This window comes from Prionailurus viverrinus, chromosome A3, assembly GCF_022837055.1.
Source record: "Prionailurus viverrinus isolate Anna chromosome A3, UM_Priviv_1.0, whole genome shotgun sequence".
Classification (NCBI taxonomy): domain Eukaryota; kingdom Metazoa; phylum Chordata; class Mammalia; order Carnivora; family Felidae; genus Prionailurus; species Prionailurus viverrinus.
The window spans coordinates 90,364,396-90,385,879 of NC_062563.1; the positions used below are offsets into that span (position 1 = coordinate 90,364,396).

The 21,484-nt window shown below is 41.1% G+C and overlaps 1 protein-coding gene across 2 annotated transcripts in view; it reads left to right on the forward strand.

The window, feature by feature from the left end:
* ALMS1 (ALMS1 centrosome and basal body associated protein) overlaps positions 1-21,484 on the forward strand; it is a 227,426-nt gene that overhangs the window by 63,212 nt on the left and 142,730 nt on the right. For both annotated transcript variants that reach the window (XM_047854528.1, XM_047854529.1), the window contains 2 exons: positions 442-6,297; positions 7,590-7,723. In XM_047854528.1, coding sequence (XP_047710484.1) covers positions 442-6,297; positions 7,590-7,723 — 5,990 coding nt within the window. The remainder of the gene's footprint in view (positions 1-441; positions 6,298-7,589; positions 7,724-21,484) is intronic.

The following is a 21,484-nucleotide window of genomic DNA, read 5'->3' on the forward strand; positions in this document are numbered from 1 at the left end:
AGAGAGAGAGACAGAGTGTGAGTGGGGGAGGGGTGTGGGGGGGGGGTGGGAGACACAGAATCTGAAGCAGTCTCCAGGCTCTGAGTTGTCAGCACAGAGCCCGACATGGGGCTTGAACTCCCGAATGATGAGATCATTACCTGAGCCAAAGTCGGACACTTAACCAACTGAACCACCCAGGCAACCCGATATGCTGCTGTTTTTAAATGGTACTCTATTGTTGAATATTTAAATCATTTCCACATTAGTCTGCTGTTGTAAATGGCTTTGTAATTAGTACCTTTATAAATATATGTCTCTTTGATGAGTGTTTCTTTAGGATTTGGATTCCTTACTAGAAGTGCAAAGGTCATAGGAAGGAAAGCTTACTTTATATCTTTTATGCATAAAAGAAGTATTTCTTAATTAAAAAAAATAATAGTATTAACAAATCTTTTTTAGGAGATACTTCTAAAGGAGGCACAGCTGAAATTACTCAGTCCACCTTGAAACCAGGCATCAGAGATTCAGATATTGGATCTCATTTTTCCTTGTTCCCTGAGGACTTTCCTCAGTTGGCTTTAAGGTTTTCTCAAGAGACTACTATTGGTCCACATACTGATATACTCAGCCAACAAGCATTGGATAGTCATACAACTGAAAAGACTCTAAAAGTTTCAACTGTTCATGAACTAGCTGACCAGAAGACTGGAATATCAACAGTGCCCTCTAGTTCCTACTCACAAAGAGGGAAGCCTGGTATTTTCTGCTTACAGTACTTGCCAGGTCGTCATCTAACTGAAGAGGCTCCAAAAGTTTTGGCTGTTCCGGGACCTGCTGACCAGAAGACTGGCATACCGACAGTCTTTCCAAGTTCCTACCCACTTGGAGAGAAGCACAGTATTTTCTACTCGCAGGCCTTGCCAGACAGTTATGTAACTGAAGAGGCTCTGAAAGTTTCAGCTGTTCCTGTATCTGCTGACCAGAGGACTGAGAAAATAACAGTACCTTCTACTTCCTATTTACAAAGAGAAAAGCATGTTAATTTTTCCCAGCAACAGTCATCAGATAGTCATCTAACTGAACAGGCCTTGAAAGTTTCAGTTGTGTCTGGACCAGCTGGTGAAAACACTGGGATACCTATATTACCTTCAATTTCCTCCTCACTTGGAGAGAAGCCCAGTGTCTTTTACCAGCAGGCCTTGCCAGATAGTCATTTAATTGAACAGGCTCAGAAAGTTTCAGCTGCTCCTGGACCAGTTGATCAGAAGACTAGGATACCTGCAGCATCCTCTACTTACTACTCATATGGAGAAAGGCCCCAAATTTTCTATCAGCAGACATTGCCAGAAAATCATCTACCTGAACAGGCTCTGAAATTTTCAGCTGCTCCTGGATCTAATGAGCAGAAGACTGGGATACCAACGGTAACCTCTACTCCTTATTCACATAGAGAGAAGCTCAATCTTTTCTGCCAACAGGAGTTGCCAGATAGTTCTCTAACTGAACAGGCTCAGAAAGTGTCACCTGTTACTGGATCTGCTGAGCAGAAGACTGGGATACCAACTCTAACCTCTGCTTCCCATTCACATAGAGAGAAGCCCAATCTTTTCTGCCAACAGGAGTTGCCAGATAGTTCTCTAACTGAACAGGCTCAGAAAGTGTCACCTGTTCCTGGACCTGCTGAGCAGAAGACTGGGATACCAACCCTAACCTCTACTTCCTATTCACTTGGAGAGAAGCCTAGTCTTTTCTATCAACAAGAGTTGCCAGATAATCCTCTAACTGAACAGGCCCAGAAAGTTCTAGCTATTCCTGGACCAGATGACCAGAACACTGGGATATCAATAGGGTCCTCTAGGCCCTACTCACTTGGAGAGCAACCCAATATTTTCTCCCAGCAGGTATTACCAGATAGTCATCTAACTGAAGAGACTCTGAAAGCTTCATCTGCTCCTAGACCAGGTGACGCAAAGACTGGGGTACCAACAGTACCTTCTAGTTCTTATTCACCTAGGGAGAAGTCCGGTATTTTCTACCAACAGGTCTTACCAGGCTGTCATCTATCTGAAGAGGCTCTGAAAGTTTCAGTTGCTACTGTACCAGCTGAAATAAAGAGTGGGTTACCATCAGAAGGCTCTAATTTCTACACAGAGAGAGAGAAGACCAGTATTTTCTACCAACAGGAGTTGCCAGACAGTCATCTAACTGAACAGGCTCAGAAAGTGTCACCTGTTCCTGGACCTGCTGGGCAGAAGACTGGGATACCAACCCTAACCTCTGCTTCCCATTCACATAGAGAGAAGCCCAATCTTTTCTGCCAACAGGAGTTGCCAGATAGTTCTCTAACTGAACAGGCTCAGAAAGTGTCACCTGTTCCTGGACCTGCTGAGCAGAAGACTGGGATACCAACCCTAACCTCTACTTCCTATTCACTTGGAGAGAAGCCTAGTCTTTTCTATCAACAAGAGTTGCCAGATAATCCTCTAACTGAACAGGCCCAGAAAGTTCTAGCTATTCCTGGACCAGATGACCAGAACACTGGGATATCAATAGGGTCCTCTAGGCCCTACTCACTTGGAGAGCAACCCAATATTTTCTCCCAGCAGGTATTACCAGATAGTCATCTAACTGAAGAGACTCTGAAAGCTTCATCTGCTCCTAGACCAGGTGATGCAAAGACCGGGGTACCAACAGTACCTTCTAGTTCTTACTCACCTAGGGAGAAGTCCGGTATTTTCTACCAACAGGTCTTACCAGGCTGTCATCTATCTGAAGAGGCTCTGAAAGTTTCAGTTGCTACTGTACCAGCTGAAATAAAGAGTGGGTTACCATCAGAAGGCTCTAATTTCTACACAGAGAGAGAGAAGACCAGTATTTTCTACCAACAGGAGTTGCCAGACAGTCATCTAACTGAACAGGCTCAGAAAGTGTCACCTGTTCCTGGACCTGCTGACCAGAAGACTGAGATATCAACAGTAACCTCTGCTTCCCATTCACATAGAAAGAAGCCCAATCTTTTCTGCCAACAGGAGTTGCCAGACAGTCATCTATCTCAAGAATCTCTAAAAGTTACAGCTGTTTCCGAACCAGTTGACAAGAAGACTGGAATACCAGTAGTCCCTTCCACTTCCTACTCACAGAGAGAGAAGCCCATTACTTTTTATCCACAGGCCATACCAGATATTCATCTCACTGAAGAGGCTCTGAAAGTTTCAGCCATATCTGGATCAGCTGACTGGAAGACTGGAATACCAACAGTATCCTCTATTTCCTCCTCACATACAGAAGAGCCTGTTAGTTTTTCCCTACAGGCCTTGGCAGGCAGCCTTCTACTTGAAGAAGCTCTGAAAGTTTCAGTTCTTCCTGGACCAGCTGACCAGAAGGCTGGGTTATCATCAGAACCTCCTAGTTCCTACTCACATGGAGAGAAGCCCATTATCTTCTACCCACAGGGATTGACAGATAGCCAGGTACCTCAGGAGACTTTGGAAGTTTCAGCTGTTCCTGGACCAGCTGCCCAGAAGACTGGCTTGCCATCAGAACCTTCTAGCTGCTACTCACATAAAGAGAAGCCCATTATCTTCTGCCTACAGGGCTTGACAGACAGCCAGGTGCCTCAGGAGGCTCTGAAAGTTTCAACTGTTCCTGGACGAGCTGACCAGAAGACTGGGTTGCCATCAGAACTTTCTAGCTCCTACTCACATAGAGAGAAGCCCATTATTTTCTCCTCACAGGGTTTGACAGATAGCCAGATACCTCAGGAGGCTCTGAAAGTTTCAGCTCTTCCTGGACCAGCTGACCAGAAGACTGGGTTGCCATCAGAACCTTCTAGCTCCTACTCACATAGAGAGAAGCCCATTATCTTCTACCCACAGGACTTGACAGACAGCCAGGTGCCTCAGGAGGCTCTGAAAGTTTCAGCTGTTCCTGGACCAGCTGACCAGAAGACTGGGTTGCCATCAGAACCTTCTAGTTCCTACTCACTTGGAGGGAAGCCTATTATTTTCTACCAGCAGGCCTTATCAGATAGACATCTCACTGAAGAGGCTGTTAATATTTCAGCTTCTCCTGGACCAGCAGACCAAGAGACTGGGGTATCAACAGTACCTTCTATCTCTTACTCTCATATAGAGAAGCCAAGTGTTTTGTACCAACAGCCTTTGTCAGACAGTCAGCTCTCTGTAGAAGCTCTGAAAGTGTCAGCTGTTTCTGGGCCAGGTGACCAGAAGACCAGAAAACCAACAGTTACCTCCACTTCGTACTCACATAGAGAGAAAGAGAAGCCCATCATTTCTTATCAGCAAGAATTGCCAGATCTTACTCAAGAGGCTTTAAAAGTTTTAAAGGTTCCTGGACTAGGTGGCCAGAAGACTGGAATACCAGCAGTAACTTCTACTTTTTACTCACATAGAGAGAAGCCTATCATTTCTTATCATCAGGAGTTGTCAGATCCTAATGAAGGTGCTTTAAGAGTTTTAGGCACTCCTGGGCCAGCTGACCAGAAGACTGGGATACAAATTGGGCCCTCCACTTCCTATTCACATAGAGAGAGCCCCATCTTTTCTTACCAGAAGGAGTCATCAGATATTACTGAAGAAACTTGGAAAGTTTCACCTGTTTCTGGACCAGCTAACCAGAAGACTGAGATACATATAATCCCCTCTAGTTCCTACTCATACAGAGAGAAGGACAGTATTCTTTACCAGCAGGAGCTTCCAGATGTTACTGAAAAAGTTTTAAAAGTTTTTGCTCTTCCTGGACCTGCTGACCAGAAGACTGAAATACCAACAGGACCTTCTAGCTCTTACTCACATAAAGAGAAACTCAAGATTTCACCTGTGATTTTACCAGATGTCCAGAAGACTGAGTTTCTAACAGCTCCCCCTAGTTCCTACTCAAAAAGAGAAAAACCCAAAATTTCAACTGTGAGCGGACCAGATGACCAGAAGACTCCGTTACCGACAGTTTTTCATAATTCCTGTTCTCAGAATTTTGAGATTGAGGATATTCTGAAGATTTCACCTGTCCCTGAGCCAATTGTTGTGAATTCTGGGATACCAATACCTCTTTCTAGTTCCTCTTCCCACAGAGAGAAATCTAATATTTTCTACCCACAGGAATTGCCAGACAAACATTTAGCTGAAGATGCACTGAACGTTGCATCAATTCCTGTACCAGCTGACCAGAAAAGTCTGTTACCAACAGCTCCTCCTCGTTCCTTTTCACACAGAGAGAAACCAAATTTATTCTACCAACAAGATTTTCCAGATAGACATCTACCTGAAGATTCTGTGATGTTCTCACGTGGTCTTGGGCAAGCTGATCAGATTACTGGTTTATCAACAGTTACTCCTGGTACTTATTCACATAGTGAGAAGCAGAAACTTGTTTCAGACCATGTTCAAATGCTAATAGATAATTTGGATTCTCCTAACTCCAGTATTATCTCAAGCAGTATGCCTTTAAGTTCTCAGGCTGATGGTAGAGTTATAATAAGTAAGCCAGAATCTTCAGGTTTTGAAGATGTTGGCTCTGTGGAAATTCAAGATACAAGCAATAGTTCCAAAACTCTTAAAGAGATTCGGACCCTTTTAATGGAGGCAGAAAATATAGCACTGAAACGATGCAATTTTCGTGCTCCTCTTGTCCCTTTCCGAGATGTTAGTGATATTTCAATTATACAATCTAAGAAGATGGTTTGCTTCAAAGAGCCCCTCACAGCTGCTGAATCTAATAGTGATTTGCCTCGGAGACAGCCATTTACAGAGGAAAGCCCAAGCAACAAGTGCATACAGAAAGATATTAGCACACAGACAAATCTCAAATGCCAGAGAGGCATTGAGAACTGGGAGTTTATTAGTTCAACCACACTTAGAAGTCCTCTACAAGAAGCAGAAAGCAAAGCCGGAGTGACGTTAGATGAAACCCTTCGACAGTATAGAGCAGCCCAATCCGTAATGAGATCTGAACCTGAAGGGTATAGTGGAACCATTGGCAATAAAATTGTTATCCCTATGATGACTATCATTAAAAGTGATTCAAGTAGTGATGCCAGTTCCTGCTCATGGGACAGTAATTCCTTGGAGTCAGTTTCTGATGTTCTTCTAAATTTCTTTCCATGTGCTTCACCCAAGACAAGTTTGACAGATAGCAGAGAAGAAGAAAGTGTGTCAGAGAGTGATGATTGTGGTGGTAGCAATGTAGATTCACTGGCTGCACATGTCAAAAACCTTCTCAAGTGTGAATCCTCATTGAATCATGCTAAACAAATACTCAGAAATGCAGAGGAAGAGGAATGTCGAGTACGAGCACGAGGTAGGAACTGATTGTTTGTCATCAAGTCAGGTCAGACTTATAAACATTATAGTTTAAGTATTTGTTTAAAGTTGTGTTTGGAATCTGAATTTATTTTCTTATAGAACTGTTAAATGATTACATTTTCCACCACTATTCAGAATAAGTCCATTTAACCAATAATGTAACTCGGTCACAGTATTAATAGTACTAGTCTGATTTTAGTGTCTTAGGTAGGTTCTGAAGCCTGAAGGAGAGTAAGGAGATAGCTTGGGTTTCCAGATTCCTAAAGTACTTACGTTTCCTTAATCCTCCTATTATAGGATTCTCTTTTGAAGGCAGAAAAAACAAAGAAAAGTTTGCTCTGCTCTAAGTCACACTGTATCATAAGACTAAATATACTTCTCCATTTTTCTAATACAGTTCTTAGAGCATATTTTAGATATTAGAAAAAACTGAAGTACTTCACACTAAAACTTAGGTTAGAGGTTTAAAAGAGGATGTTCTAATCCCATTAATCTCTAATAATAGAATGCTATTAAAAAAGAAATCTTTAAGACAAAATGGGGAATTAAAAAAATTTTTTTAAATATTCATTAAACATTTTTTTAACGTTCTTATTTATTTTTGAGACAGACACAGAGCATGAGAGGAGGAAGGGCAGAGAGAGAGAGAGACACAGAATCCTTAGCTGGCTCTAGGCTCTGAGCTGTCAGTACAGAGCCTGACGCAGGCTCAAACCTATGAACTGTGAGATCATTACCTGAGCCAAAGTTGGATGCTTAACCGACTGAGCCACCCAGGTGCCCCTGGGGAATTTATTTTAGCAAGCAACTTATAAACACTTCAGGCCTCCTTGGGAATTTTGCCTTGAGATTAACTACTTGTGCCATTCCTTTTATCACTTATGCATATTTTGACTCTCCAGAAAACTCCCAAGTTTTATTTATTATTGTTAAATATCAGCTCTCATGGTAGTAGCAGTAACTGTAACAGGAATGTATAGGGGAGGCAAAGGGATTGTCCTTATTGGAAGGAAGATTAAGATAAAAATAATTGAAAATCATAGAAAGGTGGCATCTTTGGAGAAATACCTATAGAATGTGGTTTTTAAAAGTCACACTTTTCAGTGAGATGATTGTTCTTAAAAACTTCTAATAGTTTGTCATATAATGGAGAACACCTACTTTTTGCCAAGTATTGTGGCAGGCATTTAGTTGGATATATTGATGGTTTTCTGTGTTCTTATAATCACTGACAAATTATGATTTTTGCATTGCATTATCTCCAGTGTGTTTATGTTTTCTTTTCAGCCTGGAATCTGAAATTTAATCTGGCTCATGAGTGTGGCTACTCCATTTCAGAATTAAATGAAGCTGACAGGAAAAAAGTAGAAGAGATCAAAGCAGAGTTGTTCAGTCATGGGAGAACAGCTGACTTGTCCAAGGTATAAAAGAAATCTAGCAATGAAGAAAGAAAATGTGATAAAAGGGTGGTGGAGTTTGTATCTCTTACTTGGGCATTGATGACACCAGCTGAGTCATTAATAGTCTTTGGCTAAAGTGTTAGGAGTCTTATTTCTTCAAAGTTCCTATTTAAGGATTAGACTCAGTAGATTTTGATTAATTGCAAATTCATCTATTGAAAAAACTTACATCCTTAGGAAAATAAGAATAGATTTGCTTTATCATTCGTATTTTCTGTTGAGGGTAATAGCTTGAAGTGCAGATAAAGTCCAGCCATTTTCAGATGTGTATTATCTACTTAAGAACATAAAGCTATACTAGCTTATGTAAAAATGATTTTCATTTTAATAGTATGTATTTTCATCCAATTATGAATTATTTCATACATAGTAAAGAATATATATGAAATGTATATAAAGAATAAAAGAAAAATATGAATAATTCCTGCCTATGGGCTAACTAGCTTGATAAATGGAATGTTACCAAATACCATAGAAGTCCTGTGTGTCCCCTCCCCAGTAACGTCTGTTACTTCCTATCCTGACATGTATTGATTTTTCTCTTGCTGTTCAGTATGGTTTTGAATTCTTTAATAGATGGAGTCAACATGGTGCATATTTTGAGAATTGCATTTTTCATATAGACTTGGGTTTTTGAGATTCTTCTTTGTAGATGTAGGTAGTTTTAGTTGATTCATTTTTAGTGCTGTAAGTATTCTAGTGTATGAATATATCATAGTGTGTCCATTCTCTTGTAGATAGGGCATTTGGTCTGCTTTTATTTGGCTTATTTCTTTTTTGGAAAAGTTTTTTAAAAGGATAAATTACATTGGATTTTAGACTTATGTATATGTTTGAGCTCATCACCACCATCCATCTCCAGAAACTCTTTTCATCCTGCAGGACTGAAACTTTGTACTTATAAAGGTTTCTCTCTATGGTAAGAATATGTTCAGTTTTGTAAGAAACCACCAAGCTGTATATAACTTTGAAAACAAATTTTTTTTAATGTTTATTTATTTTTGAGAGAGAGAGAGAGACGCAGCATGAGAAGGGAAGGGGCAGAGAGGGAGGGAGACACAGAATCCCAAGCAGGCTCCAGGCTCTGAGCTGTCAGCACAGAGCCCGATGCAGGCCTTGAACTCACGAACCGCAAGATTATGACCTGAGCCACCCAGGAGCCCCCAAACTGTATATAACTTTGTATATCAACTATACTTCAGTTAACACACACACACACACACTTAAATGGGAAAGAGAAAAAAAAACCACCAAACTGTCCCACAAAGTGGCTGTACCATTTTGTATTCCTGCCAACAATCAACAATGAATCAGAATTCCTGTTGCTCCACATCCTTGTTAGCATTTGGTATTGTTAGTGTTCTGGATTTTGCCCATTCTCATAGGTGTATCCTACAACTTGCTATAATCACTTGTATCTTATAACTTGCTATAATTGCTTATTAGTTCCAGGTGTTTTTTTTGTTGTTGATTCTTTCAGATTTTCTACACAGATGATGAGGTCATTTACAGTTTTATTTCTTCCTTCCCAATCTGTATACCTTTTATTTCCTTTACTTGTTTTATTGCATTAGCTAGAAATTCCATTTTGATGTTGAAAAAGAGTGGAGAGACAGAATATTCTTAACTTGTTTTTGGTCTTTGTGGGAAAGCTTCTAGTTTCTTACCATGAAATACGAGGTTAGCTGTAGGTTTTCTGCCAATATGCTTTATCAAGTTGAGGAAATTTCCTTCTGTTCTAGTTTACTAATAGTTTTTATCATGAATGGGTGTTGGATTTTGTCAAATTCTTTTTGTACATTTATTGATATAGTAGTCATTTTTCTTTTTTGGCCTGTTGATGTAATCATATTAATTGATTTTTGGATGATAAACCAGTCTTGCATACCTGGGATAAATTCCACTTGGTCATGGTGTATAATTCTTTTCATACTTTGTTGTATTCTATTTGTTAATATTTTATTGAGGATTTTTGCATTGATATTCATGAGAGATGAGTCTGTGTTTTGTTTTGTTTTTTTTCCCCTGTAGTGTCTTTGTCTGGTTGTGGTATTAGGGTAATGTTGGCCTCATAGAATGAATTGGGAAGTGTTTCTTCTGCTCCTGTCCTCTGAAAGAAATTATAAGGAATTGGTATAATTTTTTCCTTAAATGTTTGGTAGAGTTCACCACTGAACCCAGCTGGGCCTAGCACTTTTCTCTTTTGGAAGATTATTATTGATTCAATGTCTTTAATAAATAGATGCCCATTCAGAATGTCTTTTTGTGTGAGTTTTGGCACATTGTGTCTCTCAAGAAATTGGTCCATTCCATCTAGGTTATCAAATCTATGGGTATGTGGTTGTTCATAGTATTCCTTTATTATCCTGTTAATGTCAGTGGGATTTGCAGTGATATCACCTCTTTCCTTTATGATTTTAGTAATTTGTGTCTTCTGTTTTTCTTTCTGGCTAGAAGCTTGTTGATTTTATTGGTCTTTCAAAGAAACAGCTTTTTGTTTTGTTCATTTTTCTGATTTTTCTGTTTGCAATTTCATTGATTTCTGCTTTCTTACTCGTTTTCTGTTTAATTTGGAATTAATTTGCTATTCTTTTTCTAGTTTCCTAATTTAGAAATGTGGGTTATTGATTTTAGATCTGTCTTCTTTTTTAGTATATATATTTAATGCTAAAAATTTCCTTCTATTCTGTGCTTTCCCTGCATCCCACAGGTTTTCCTAAGTTGTGTTTTCATTTTTAGTTAGTATGTTTTTAAGTTTTAGGTTAATATGTTTTTAAATTTTTCTTGATTCATGCTTTATTTAGAAGTAGGCTGTTTAATTTCCATGTATTTAGGGATTTTCCTGTTACCTTTCTTGCTTTGATTTCTAATTTAATTCCATTGTGGTCTAAGAGCAGACTTTATATGATTTTTATTCTTTTAAATTTGTTAAGGTATGTTTTATGGCCCAGAATGTGGCCTGTCTTTGTGAATGTTCCATGTGAGCTTGAGAAATTGTGTACTCTGTTGTTTTTGGCTGAAGTAATCTACAAATATCTATTATACCCAGTTGATTTATGGTGTTGAGCTTAACTGTGTCCTCACTGATTTGCTGATAGATGTGGTTTTGTTGTTTTTTTTTTTTTTAAGTTTATTTTGAGAGAGAAAGAGAACATGCACACACATGTAAGCAGAGAGGGGCAGAGAGAGAGGAGAGAGAGAATCCCAAGCAGGCTCTGTGTTGTCAGGGCAGAGCGCAGTATGGGGTTTAGTCTCATGAATCATGAGATCATCACCTGAACTGAGATCAAGAATCAGATGCTCAACCAACTGAGCCACCCAGGCATCCCAACATCTGTTCATTTCTCATAGAGGATGTTGAAGTCTCCAACTATAATGATTATGTATTTCTATTTCTCCTTGCAGTTATGTCCGTTTTTGCCTTGTGTAGTCTAACACTCTGTTGTTTGGCACATATACATGAAAGATTGTTATGTCTTAGAGAAGTTTCCCCTTTGTCATTATGTAATGCCCTTCTTTATCTGCGATAACTTTCTTTGCTTTGACATCTGTTCTGTTTGAAATGAATACAGTATTCCTACTTTCTTTTGCTTTATTTTAGAATGGTATATTTTTCTCCATCCATTTACTTTTTTTTTTTTTTTTTTTTTATTTATTTTTGGGACAGAGCGAGACAGAGCATGAACGGGGGAGGGGCAGAGAGAGAGGGAGACACAGAATCGGAAACAGGCTCCAGGCTCTGAGCCATCAGCCCAGAGCCTGACGCGGGGCTCAAACTCACGGACCGCGAGATCGTGACCTGGCTGAAGTCGGACGCTTAACCGACTGCGCCACCCAGGCGCCCCTCCATCCATTTACTTTTAATCTAATTTGTCTTTATATTTAAAGTGGCTTTCCTATAGACAACATGTAGTTGGATCTTGGTTTTTGATTCACTCTGACAACTTTTAATTAGTATATTTTCACTTGAAATAATTGATTTTCAAAGTGATTATTGGTATAGTTGGATTAATATCTACCATATTCACTACTATTTTTTTATTTGTTGCCCTTGTTCTTCATTCCAATTTTTGTCTCCCAGTCTTTCTGCCTTTTATGGTTTTAATTGAGTGTTTTTATATCATTATATTTTCTCTCATTTGTTAGCATATTAGTTACACTTTATTTTTTTTGTGCTTGCCTTAGAATTTGTAAAATATTTACAACTAATCCAAATTTACTTTCACATAACACTATACCACTTCAGGTAGTGTGAGTACCTTCTAATAACAAAATACAGTTGATCCTTGAATAGTGCAGCGTTAGGGGAACCAACTCCCCACACAGTTGAAATTCCGCATATAACTTTGACTCCCCCAAAACTACTAATAGCCTACTGTTTACCAGAAACCTTATAGATAACATGGTTAACATATTTTGTATGGTATGTGTTTTATGTACTGTGTTTTTACAAGAAATGTAATCTAGAGAAAAGATCATTGTTACCATCATAAGGAAAATACATTTACAGTATTGTACTGTATTTATCAAATAAAATCAGTGTGTAAGTGGACCCATGCAATTCAAGGGTTAAATGTATTCCTGATTTCTCCCTCTCATCTCTTGTATCATGCTGTCATTCATTCATACATATATATACACACACATACACAAGCAACATTTTGAACAAACTATTATCTGTGAGATCAGTTAAGAATAAGAGAAAAGTGCATATGTGTGTTCTTAACTGTGTCTTACTCCTTCTTTGATGTTCTTCCCTTTATGTAGATCCAAGTTTCTGATTTGTATTTTTCTTTTTTCTAAAGTACTTCTGTTAACATCTGTTGCGTGGCAGGTCTAATTTTTGTGTGTCTGGGAAAGCCTTTATTCCTCCTTCAGTTTCTTTTTCTTTTTGTTTTTCCTCAATTTTTAAATAGTCATTTATTTCCTAAATAACCCTTTGCTTTCTTTCTTTCTTTTTTTTTTTTTTTTTTGGTCTTTCCTATGTTAATATATATATTTTTTTAATATGAAATTTATTGTCAAATTGGTTTCCGTGCAACACCCAGTGCTCATCCCAACAGGTGCCTCCTTCAGTTTCAGGGATGACTTCATAGGGTATAGAATTCCAACTCTGTACTTTTTTTTCTTTAACACTTTAAATGTTTTATTCTTTTCTTGTTTGCATAATTTCCGAGGAGAAGTCAGATAGAATTCTTTGTTCCTCTGTGGATAAGGTGGTTTTACCCTCTATCTTCTTTCAGTTTTTTTTATCTTTGATTTTCTGTACTTTGAAAATGTTTTACCTAGGTAATTTGGGGTGGCATTTTTCCTGCTTTGTGTTCTGTGAACTTCCTAGATCTATACTTTGTTGCCTGACATTAATTGGGAGGAAATTTTTAGTCATTGTTATTTCAAATACTTCTTCTGTCCCTTTCCTTTTTTTCCTTCTGTTATTTCCATTGCTCATATGTTATACCTGTGATAGTTGTCCCAGAGTCCTTTGATGTCCTATTGTGTTGTTTGTTTTTTAGTAATTTTTTTTTAATGTTTTATTTTATTTTTGAGAGAGAGAGAGAGAGAGAGCAAGAAAATGAATGGGGGAGGGTCAGAGAGAGAAGGAGACATAGAATCTGACGCAGGTTCCAGGGTCCAAGCTGTCAGCACAAAGCCTGATTTGGGGCTCAAACTCAAGAGCCACATGATCATGACCTGAGCCAAAGTCGAATGCTTAACTGACTAAGCCACCCAGGCACCTATATTGTTTACTTTTTTGAGTCTTTGTTTTCTTTGCTTTTTAATTTTGGCAGTTTTTGTTGAGATATCCTTGTGCTCAGGATTCTTTCTTTAGCCATGTCTGGTCTAGTAATAAGCCCATCAAAGGCATTCTTCATTTCTGTTAAAGTGTTCAATCTCTAACATTTCTTTTTCATTCTTTCTTAGGATTTCCATCCTTGCTTCTTACATTGTCCTTGTGTTCTTGTGTATCCATCAGAGCTCTTAGCATATTATCATCATTGTTTTAAATTTCTGGTCTGATAATGCCAGCATCCCGACATGTCTGGTTTTGATGCTTGCTTTTTCTTTTCAACTAGTTTTTTTGCTTTGTAGTGTGCTGTGTTGTGGGGCCTGTAGCTGGTGTATTACATTAAGAATATGCAGATTACGACCTATGAATAAAGAGACATTAGCCATGCTCACAGGACTGGCAGATAGCTTCCTCGGCATCCAAATTTCCACTTTGGGGAAGTGAAAAATCCCAGGGTCATTTTGATTGAAGATGCAGTTTTGGTACACTCACACAAAGGAAGTAAGGTCACAATGTTTATTACTTACTGATCCCAGAAGGTAGTGGTGGGTGGGTGTGGGTCAGGGCCAGGGCCGCTCAGTGAGCTCTGAGGAAAAGGCAGTCCTCTGTCTTGGGTCATGAACAAGCAGGAGATAGAGAACAGGGTAGCAAGCACCTATTACCTATGAGGTGGTTGGGGCAGAGGTCACTAACTTTTCATGGGCTCAACTCTTAAGTAATTGTTTCATAAAGATGCTTGAGGGAAACAAAGTGGGGACTTCTGGTGGGGAATCTCAAGTTCAGGTCCTTATATAACTGTCCAGACTCTGGGTGTGAGCCGGGTTGTCATACTGTAAAATGCCTAGGCAGCAACTCAAAATAGCTTTTTTTCTCATCACAATTGACCCTGTGATGCCTAAGCATTAGTCTTTAGGGAAAACCATGGGCACTGTCCAGATGGTGGAGATGTTAAAAGCCACTGGCAGAGTTTTGGTCATCTAGCTCATGAAACATTTGAGCAAAGCAAAAATGCCGGTTAACAGTATCAGTAGACAAATGGTAATTTGAAATCCTGTCTGTAACCGTTCTCCCATTTGTCGGGGTCTGGTCAAGAAAATAAATCAAAGCCCATGGATAAGTTTAGGGTAAGTATTTGATTAAAAACTTGGGTAAGATTATGGAATACTTGTACCTTTTGGGCACCTTTTGTAAATTTGTCTAAATTTATCTGGAATTATTAATACATGTGCAGCAGGTGGTGCACTGTACAGTGTATACACCTTTCTTGACCAATAAGAAATTTAAAGCTAAATGCACATCCAAAACTCTGCACTAAAGAAGCATGTTGTTGTTGCATGAAGTCTAGGCTTTGGTGTAGCAGCCCAATGCATTCAGCCAGGGTGGCTGACAGATTGGTGTTTGCCTTAATGATTTGTTGTGTGTGCCTAGTGGTGGTGTTTCCGTGAGGGATAGTAGCAGACCTATTTTCAGCATAATGAGGATGAATACTGAATGTTTTTGACATGAGGACAACGAGAGATGGTTTGGGGGTCCTATTTATTAGTTTGTAAGAGTTGTCCCAAGGTGACTGAGGTACATTGGTATGAACACATAGGACTCCCTGGGGACCAGCAAAGAGGCAAATGTGTTGGAGGTTGAGGGAAGAAATGCACGTATGGAGAACCATGTATGTGTGACAGCACCAGGGCACTGGACTTACAGTGGACACTCACTCTTTTATTGTGGAAGTTGGATCTCCTCCTGCATGACTGGGCTGCAAGGCCCAAGACTGTGGGGATTGTGCTCTTTGTGGCAAGGTATGTGTTGTATTCATTCTTGTGGTGTTGGTGCCTGTGCGGATATGGGGAATTACAAAGGGCACCTGTGGAGGCTCCTGCCAGGTGCTACATACTGCACTGCGAAGTGTCGTGCATGGGAGCAGTTGAGTGTGATAGAGAGTGGCCAGGCAAACTGCATACGTGTGTGGGATGTCTTTTGTTGGGCACATGAGGGCAGGGGTCAGTAAATTAGTCGGCTAGGCTACTGGGGAAAAAGTCTTTGTTGAGTTCAGTAACATGCCAAGCAATTACACTGGCTCAAAAAACGATCCCTGGTTTCTGCCCATGGAATAAAAACAGTAAGACTGTTGGAGAGCTCGAAGGGAGGGTTGTGGAAACCTGAGTGGTGATAGTGGGAAAGGGTCTCCTTGGGGTGGTGTAGGGAAGTGACCGTATGGCTCTGGTCCTGTGAGAGTGTGTGTGGGGGGCGCTCTGGTGGTAGCATTTGCAGTCAGAGAGGGGTTCTTCCAACAGAAATTAAATTTCCTAACCCCCAGTAGGAAGCATAATGGGAACCAATCTAATGGGTGTGGTAAGGGCAAGGAACTACGTGAAGTGTTTAAAGGAGCCTCTCTGTAAGTTTATGAGACTTGATAGATACCTTGACCTTTCAAGGTTCAACTGAGGGCAGCCTGGCAGTTATAGTACTGCCTCACACCCAAGCAGCAAGCATTGTAGTAAGCAGGGGAGCCTTGAGGTAAACACATAAAATTTAAGTCTACAAAATACCACTCAAGGAGGACTTATCTTCCCAGTTGTCATCTCTGCTGTTGTGGAAGATTGTGGAGGTAGCATTTGGGATGAAGTTGTGTCCCGTGTCATCATGTACTAAGGTGTTGTTGTCTCTAGTGTTGTTTCAGTGGAGAGAGCCATCCCAGAGGAGGTTGATTGTTCCAGGTATCCACCCAGGAGGGGAATCGGGGCACACGGGAGTCTAACAGGGTCACATAGATTTGAGATGCCCTGATTAAGGTTTGCTTGCATCATCATGAGCAGTTACTGGTATCACAATTCTTAGTAGGCTTTGGGGGGGTTCTTGGGGAAGTGTACCTCACAAATGATTAGGCAGTACTCTCCTCTGAGGCATAAGAGCTCTCCATCCATAAATAATAAAGGTGGGAGGCACATGTGTAGCCTTGGTTTAAAGAAAATTTAGTTGTGTGCTTCTGACAGTTTAATGTTTAGCCCTGTATTACTAGAGATGAATCCGAACTGCATAAGCTTATCAGCCAGTTAGGGTTGAAATTAGGACAGTGTTAGGACTGGTGACCTTTAAGCATTTGTGCCTTTGGTGCTGTTTAAGATAGCAGGTTTCAACCTCCTAGCTCTTTCCCACGCTTGGTGGCATTTCAGGTGCAGCCACTCTTGGGCCGACTCCAACACCTGTTGTCTTCCATCCTGGGGTGCAGTTGTGGATGAGTGCCATTCACTTCCAGCAGCTTTCTAGTGTTGCCTGTCTGGAATCAAGAAGCCTCATGACCCACGTGGTACAAAAGGCATAGAGTAAGGCCAATAGTAGCAAGCATCTGCATTTTATAGTTTTGTCCTTCTGACTGCTTCCTGAGAATATTATGGGGCCCTTGTGGATCAGCAGCTCATCGCTAGCTTCCTCCAGAGGGGGGTAGGGCCAGGTGTTAGGATCATATCACCTGGATGTCGTCTAATATTGCTACTGTCAACCAACTGGAGTGCCTCTTCCCCCACTTTGAGTGCCACGCCATTCCTTCAGTGGGCCCAGGTGCAATTACTTCCATTTCCTGTGTGGAGGTATGGTTAGGAGAAATGAACCATCTACTGAAGCCACTGTTTTTGGAATTTCAGTTGGAATTTGAATATCAAGTGGGTAAGTATGGTCTAGTGGCAACATACAACACAAAATCTGTTCTTCTGGGCCAGAACTGTCTGTGACCAGGGGAGGTAGCCATCTGTTCTCAGGTTGCCAGTGAATACTGGATGGTGAGATGATTGACATTTTAAATCTGTAGTGTTGGAGAAAATGAAAACAATATTCTGTAAGATAAAGGTATCAGGTTACCCTGTGATGATAACCATAGGCAGCATGGCCTGGTAAGCCTAGCTGGTATAAGGAGAGTGGTGTTCATATGTTCTAGAGTTTAAAATGTTTTTAAAGTGCCTATAATAGTAAGGAAGTCCATTTAGGAGTCCATCTGCTGCCTTATAACTTAAGGAGCAAGGATTTTAAAAGACCTTTGTGGTGTTGAATAATGACAGAGGTCTGTAGCTGCTATGGGAGATAAAAGTTTCATTAGATTCCCTGTTGGAAAGCCCAGTGCTATGTTGTATGGGCAGTAAAATGAGATCCTTGATTTGAGTCAGTGTTGTCTGGAGGGCTGAATGGGGGCAGGATAACTTAGAAAAGAGATTACATGCTCCATAGAGCTGTTCCTGGTGCCTGTAGCAAGCAGCAGGCTGGGAAAAGTATCTACACATGTAATAGCGAAGCATGTAGTGCCTGCTGACAGAGAGCGTGGCCTGTGATACCTGTGAAATCACCCTGCTAACAGCTTAAAGAGGCTATCTCCTTGCAGAACTTAAGCATGGCAGGGAAGTTTTCAGTGTTTGGTTTGGGAGCATAATTCACAATTAAAAATAGTGTGTTTTGCATGGTGTTTTGCAGGGGCGGAGGGCCCAGGCCACGGTGGCAGCAGTTCCCTCATGACCCAAAGAGATACGGTACCATTCAGACAGAGAATAAGGAATATGGAAGTGGTGACTAAGAAAGACTGGAATGGTTGACAGTGGGGAAACTTGTTTTGTGGTAGTGGGTGGAACTGACAGAATTGTTGGTAAAAAGTCAGTGGTTGAGAGCCTCAAACCAGTGGTTGACCTGGGTTTGATCAAGGGCATGTGCCTTGGAGTTAGATGACTCTGGTGTGGTAGTATTTATATGTGCTGAAACATGGGTAACCTTCATTGTGACTGATGCCAGGGCATTGACCCTCCAAATCTGGGGCATCCCAAATGAGACAGCCTTGAATGTGAAAATCACCTGTTGCCATTGGTCCAACCAAACTGCTAGCCTACTAGCAACTGCCCATTATTCAGTGAAAATATGGACAAGAGACTTGTCTGGGCAACTGTATGGCCATTTGTACCACCACAAGCTCCGTAAGCTAACCAACCTTCACTTGCCATATTTGATAAGCATGGTACCACTGGCAGGGTGATACACTGCCACTCTTCCAACAGGCTCCATGGCATACGGTGGTGGCGCTGTCACCCATGAAGAACACAGACTCCCATTCTCATTCCATCAGCTCTTCCCAGAGGCTGCCTCACATCACCAGAAGCTTAGTCAGTGGGAGCACTGTTACCAGTTCCTCAAGGTCCATGGGCAGTAGGCTGAGGATCCAGGAAGCCACATCCTCCTGTAATGTGGAAAGATTTGCCACGTCAGATTTTGCCCATTGTAGAAGCTACCATTTTCTATTTTAGCAAAGAGGCATCTGTGACCATGTGGGCCATTATGGGCATCCCTTATGCATGATGTAATAGAAATGTGGGGTACACAGGAGAACAGGGTCTTCCTGTCGAGTTGCCTCTGTAACAAAGCCCAATAAGCAGTCAGAATTGATGTTCTAAGGGGTGTAGCAGGCAGCTATGGAGGGCGGCCATCTGGTTTGGAAGCCAAAAGTAACCAGGAAAAGTCGTGTTTAGTCCATAGACTCCAGGATGCATAGTACATGCTGACTATTGCCTCAACCTGGAAGGAAGAGCCAGGGGGAACCAGGGGTAGGTCTTGACGAATTGACCTTTGTGTCAATTGTGAAGCTTGTTGTAGGGTTTCTCCCTGATGAAATGTAGAGGATTTGTGTGTGGCTGTATAAATGGTGCTAAGTGTGGTGGATAAGTGTGATATGTGAGCTTCCAAAATGTGAAGAAAGCTAAGTCATGTTGGGGCTTGCCATAGCAGGGTAGGAGGCTGAATCGTTAACACTTGATGTTTAACCACAAGTGGAATTCTTGGCCTTTAAGAGGCCAATTAATGCCAAGAAATTTAACAGTTGTGGCTAGCCCTTGAATTTTATGTGGTGCAGCAGCCCGACCTCCATGTTGGAGGTGGGTTACCAGCTGTTTTAGGACCTTGTGCACCATGTCCTCCAAGGAATCCCAGATTAGAATGTCATCAATATAGTGCCAGACAGTTCAAGGGGACACTGTAAGGGCATCCAGGCCTTGCTGGCAAAGATTGTATGTAATGGTTGGACTGTTAAGATAGCTCATAGGCAGCGGTGTAAAGGTATATTGGGTGCCTGTGGCTGGGATTTCTCAGTGATCGATACTAAATAAAACATATTTAGATGCCTCTGTTTTGGGTTAGGGCTAACTCTCTAAGCTCAACACTCTAACTACTGACACAGTAGACCAGCAGCTGGCCTTCCCTATGGGCACGAACGTAGAGGAGTTCTCCTTGGTTCCCAGGTCCTGATAGCCTGTACTTTCATTCCTGTTTGGGGGAAAAGAGGCAGAATCCTACCTTCCTGGCTAGCTCACCTTGGCTCAGTGCTGGGACTTTGCATGTGATTATAACAAATCACCCCCAGACCTGACACCCAGTGGAGTCTTCTTTAGAGACTAATGGGAAACTTACCGCCTCAGACTAGTGCCTGCTAGTTGGTCTCTGCAGGAGAGTCTGACCTTTTATAACACTGACCATTTAGGGGGAGGATTCACAGCAATACCCAGCAGTGGCATAAAGCAGTGCCACAGACCACCAGCAAGCAGTTGTTCCTTCCCAGAGAGACTGAGTAGTTTGGGAGAGGAAGTTAGTGACCAAGTCTCAGCTAAAAGGCTCTATATGGGAGTATAGATTGTACCCACAATTCCATCCTGGTTGCCAGTTGTAGCTGGTGTATTAGATTAAGAATATGCAGATTATGATCTGCCAGAGGAGGAGGGACAAGCCACCAATATAGGGCGGCAGGCATCCTGAACTCCCACTTTGGGGAAATGAAAATCCCAGGGTCATTTTGATTGTATATGGCAGTTTTACACTCACACAAAAGAAGGAAGATTACAAGATTTATTACTTAGAGATCCCAGAAGTGGGGGTGAGGATGGGGAAGGCACTCAGTGGGCTGGGGGGAAGGGCATTCCTCCATCCTGAATCATGAGTGAGCAGGAGATAGACAGGAGGGTAGTAGATACCTATTATTTATAAGGTAGTTGGCGCAGAGATCACTAACTTTTCATGAGCTCAACTATAAGTGGTTATTATAAAAGATGTCTGAGGGAAACATAGTGACTTTTGGTGGAGAATCCTAAAGCTCAAGTCCTTGTTTGACTGTCCAGACTCTGGGCATGAGCAAGGTTGTCCTGTAAAATGCCTAGGCAGCAAGTCAAAATAGCTGTTTTCTCATCATATATGTCTTGTACTTTTTTCTTCATAGGTAGACATAATGTATCTGGTAAAAGGAACTGTTGTAAGTAGACCTTTAGTAATGCGTGGTAAGGCATGTGGAAAGGGTAAGCATTCTGTAGTTCTATGATGAGATTCAGTCTTTTAGTGAGCCTCTACTTCTGAACTGTGATATAAACATTTCTCAGCTTTTTTTTTTTTTTTTTTTTTTTTAAATTCCTCTTATGTAGTACAGAATGGCCAGAGTGGTGTGGAGGGTGTATTCCTCTTCTCCTATGTGGAATACTTGAGCTTACTAGACCTGGGGATTTTCTTTTCACCCATGTCAGTTAGGCTCTGATGATACCAGCAGATTAAGCTCTGGTTCATTCTTCTGAGTGCAGGCCTTGTGAAGAACAGAATGGTCTGGCATATTTCAGAATGGTTCCTTTTCTCTTCTCAAAAAAAGGCAGGGATTTTTCTCCAATATTTGTTGTGAGAACCTGGTCAGTTTCCTGGCGGTAACACTCACAAAAGTGTTAAGGTATCTCTGTGCCTGGTTTCCCCTGGAGTTTTTAACTCTCAGACTTGTCCACACTGAGCCTCCAGCAAGTCATCAGCTGTTCAGGTTTTCCTACCCCACCACTGGTTCCCACAGTGGTTTCTGCTCAGTGGTCTCTACTTCTGTAAGCCTGGACTCCCTGTATTTGCCTGTTTTCCTGGGGGCAGTGGTTTTTCTTATGTCAGTACTTTCCTTA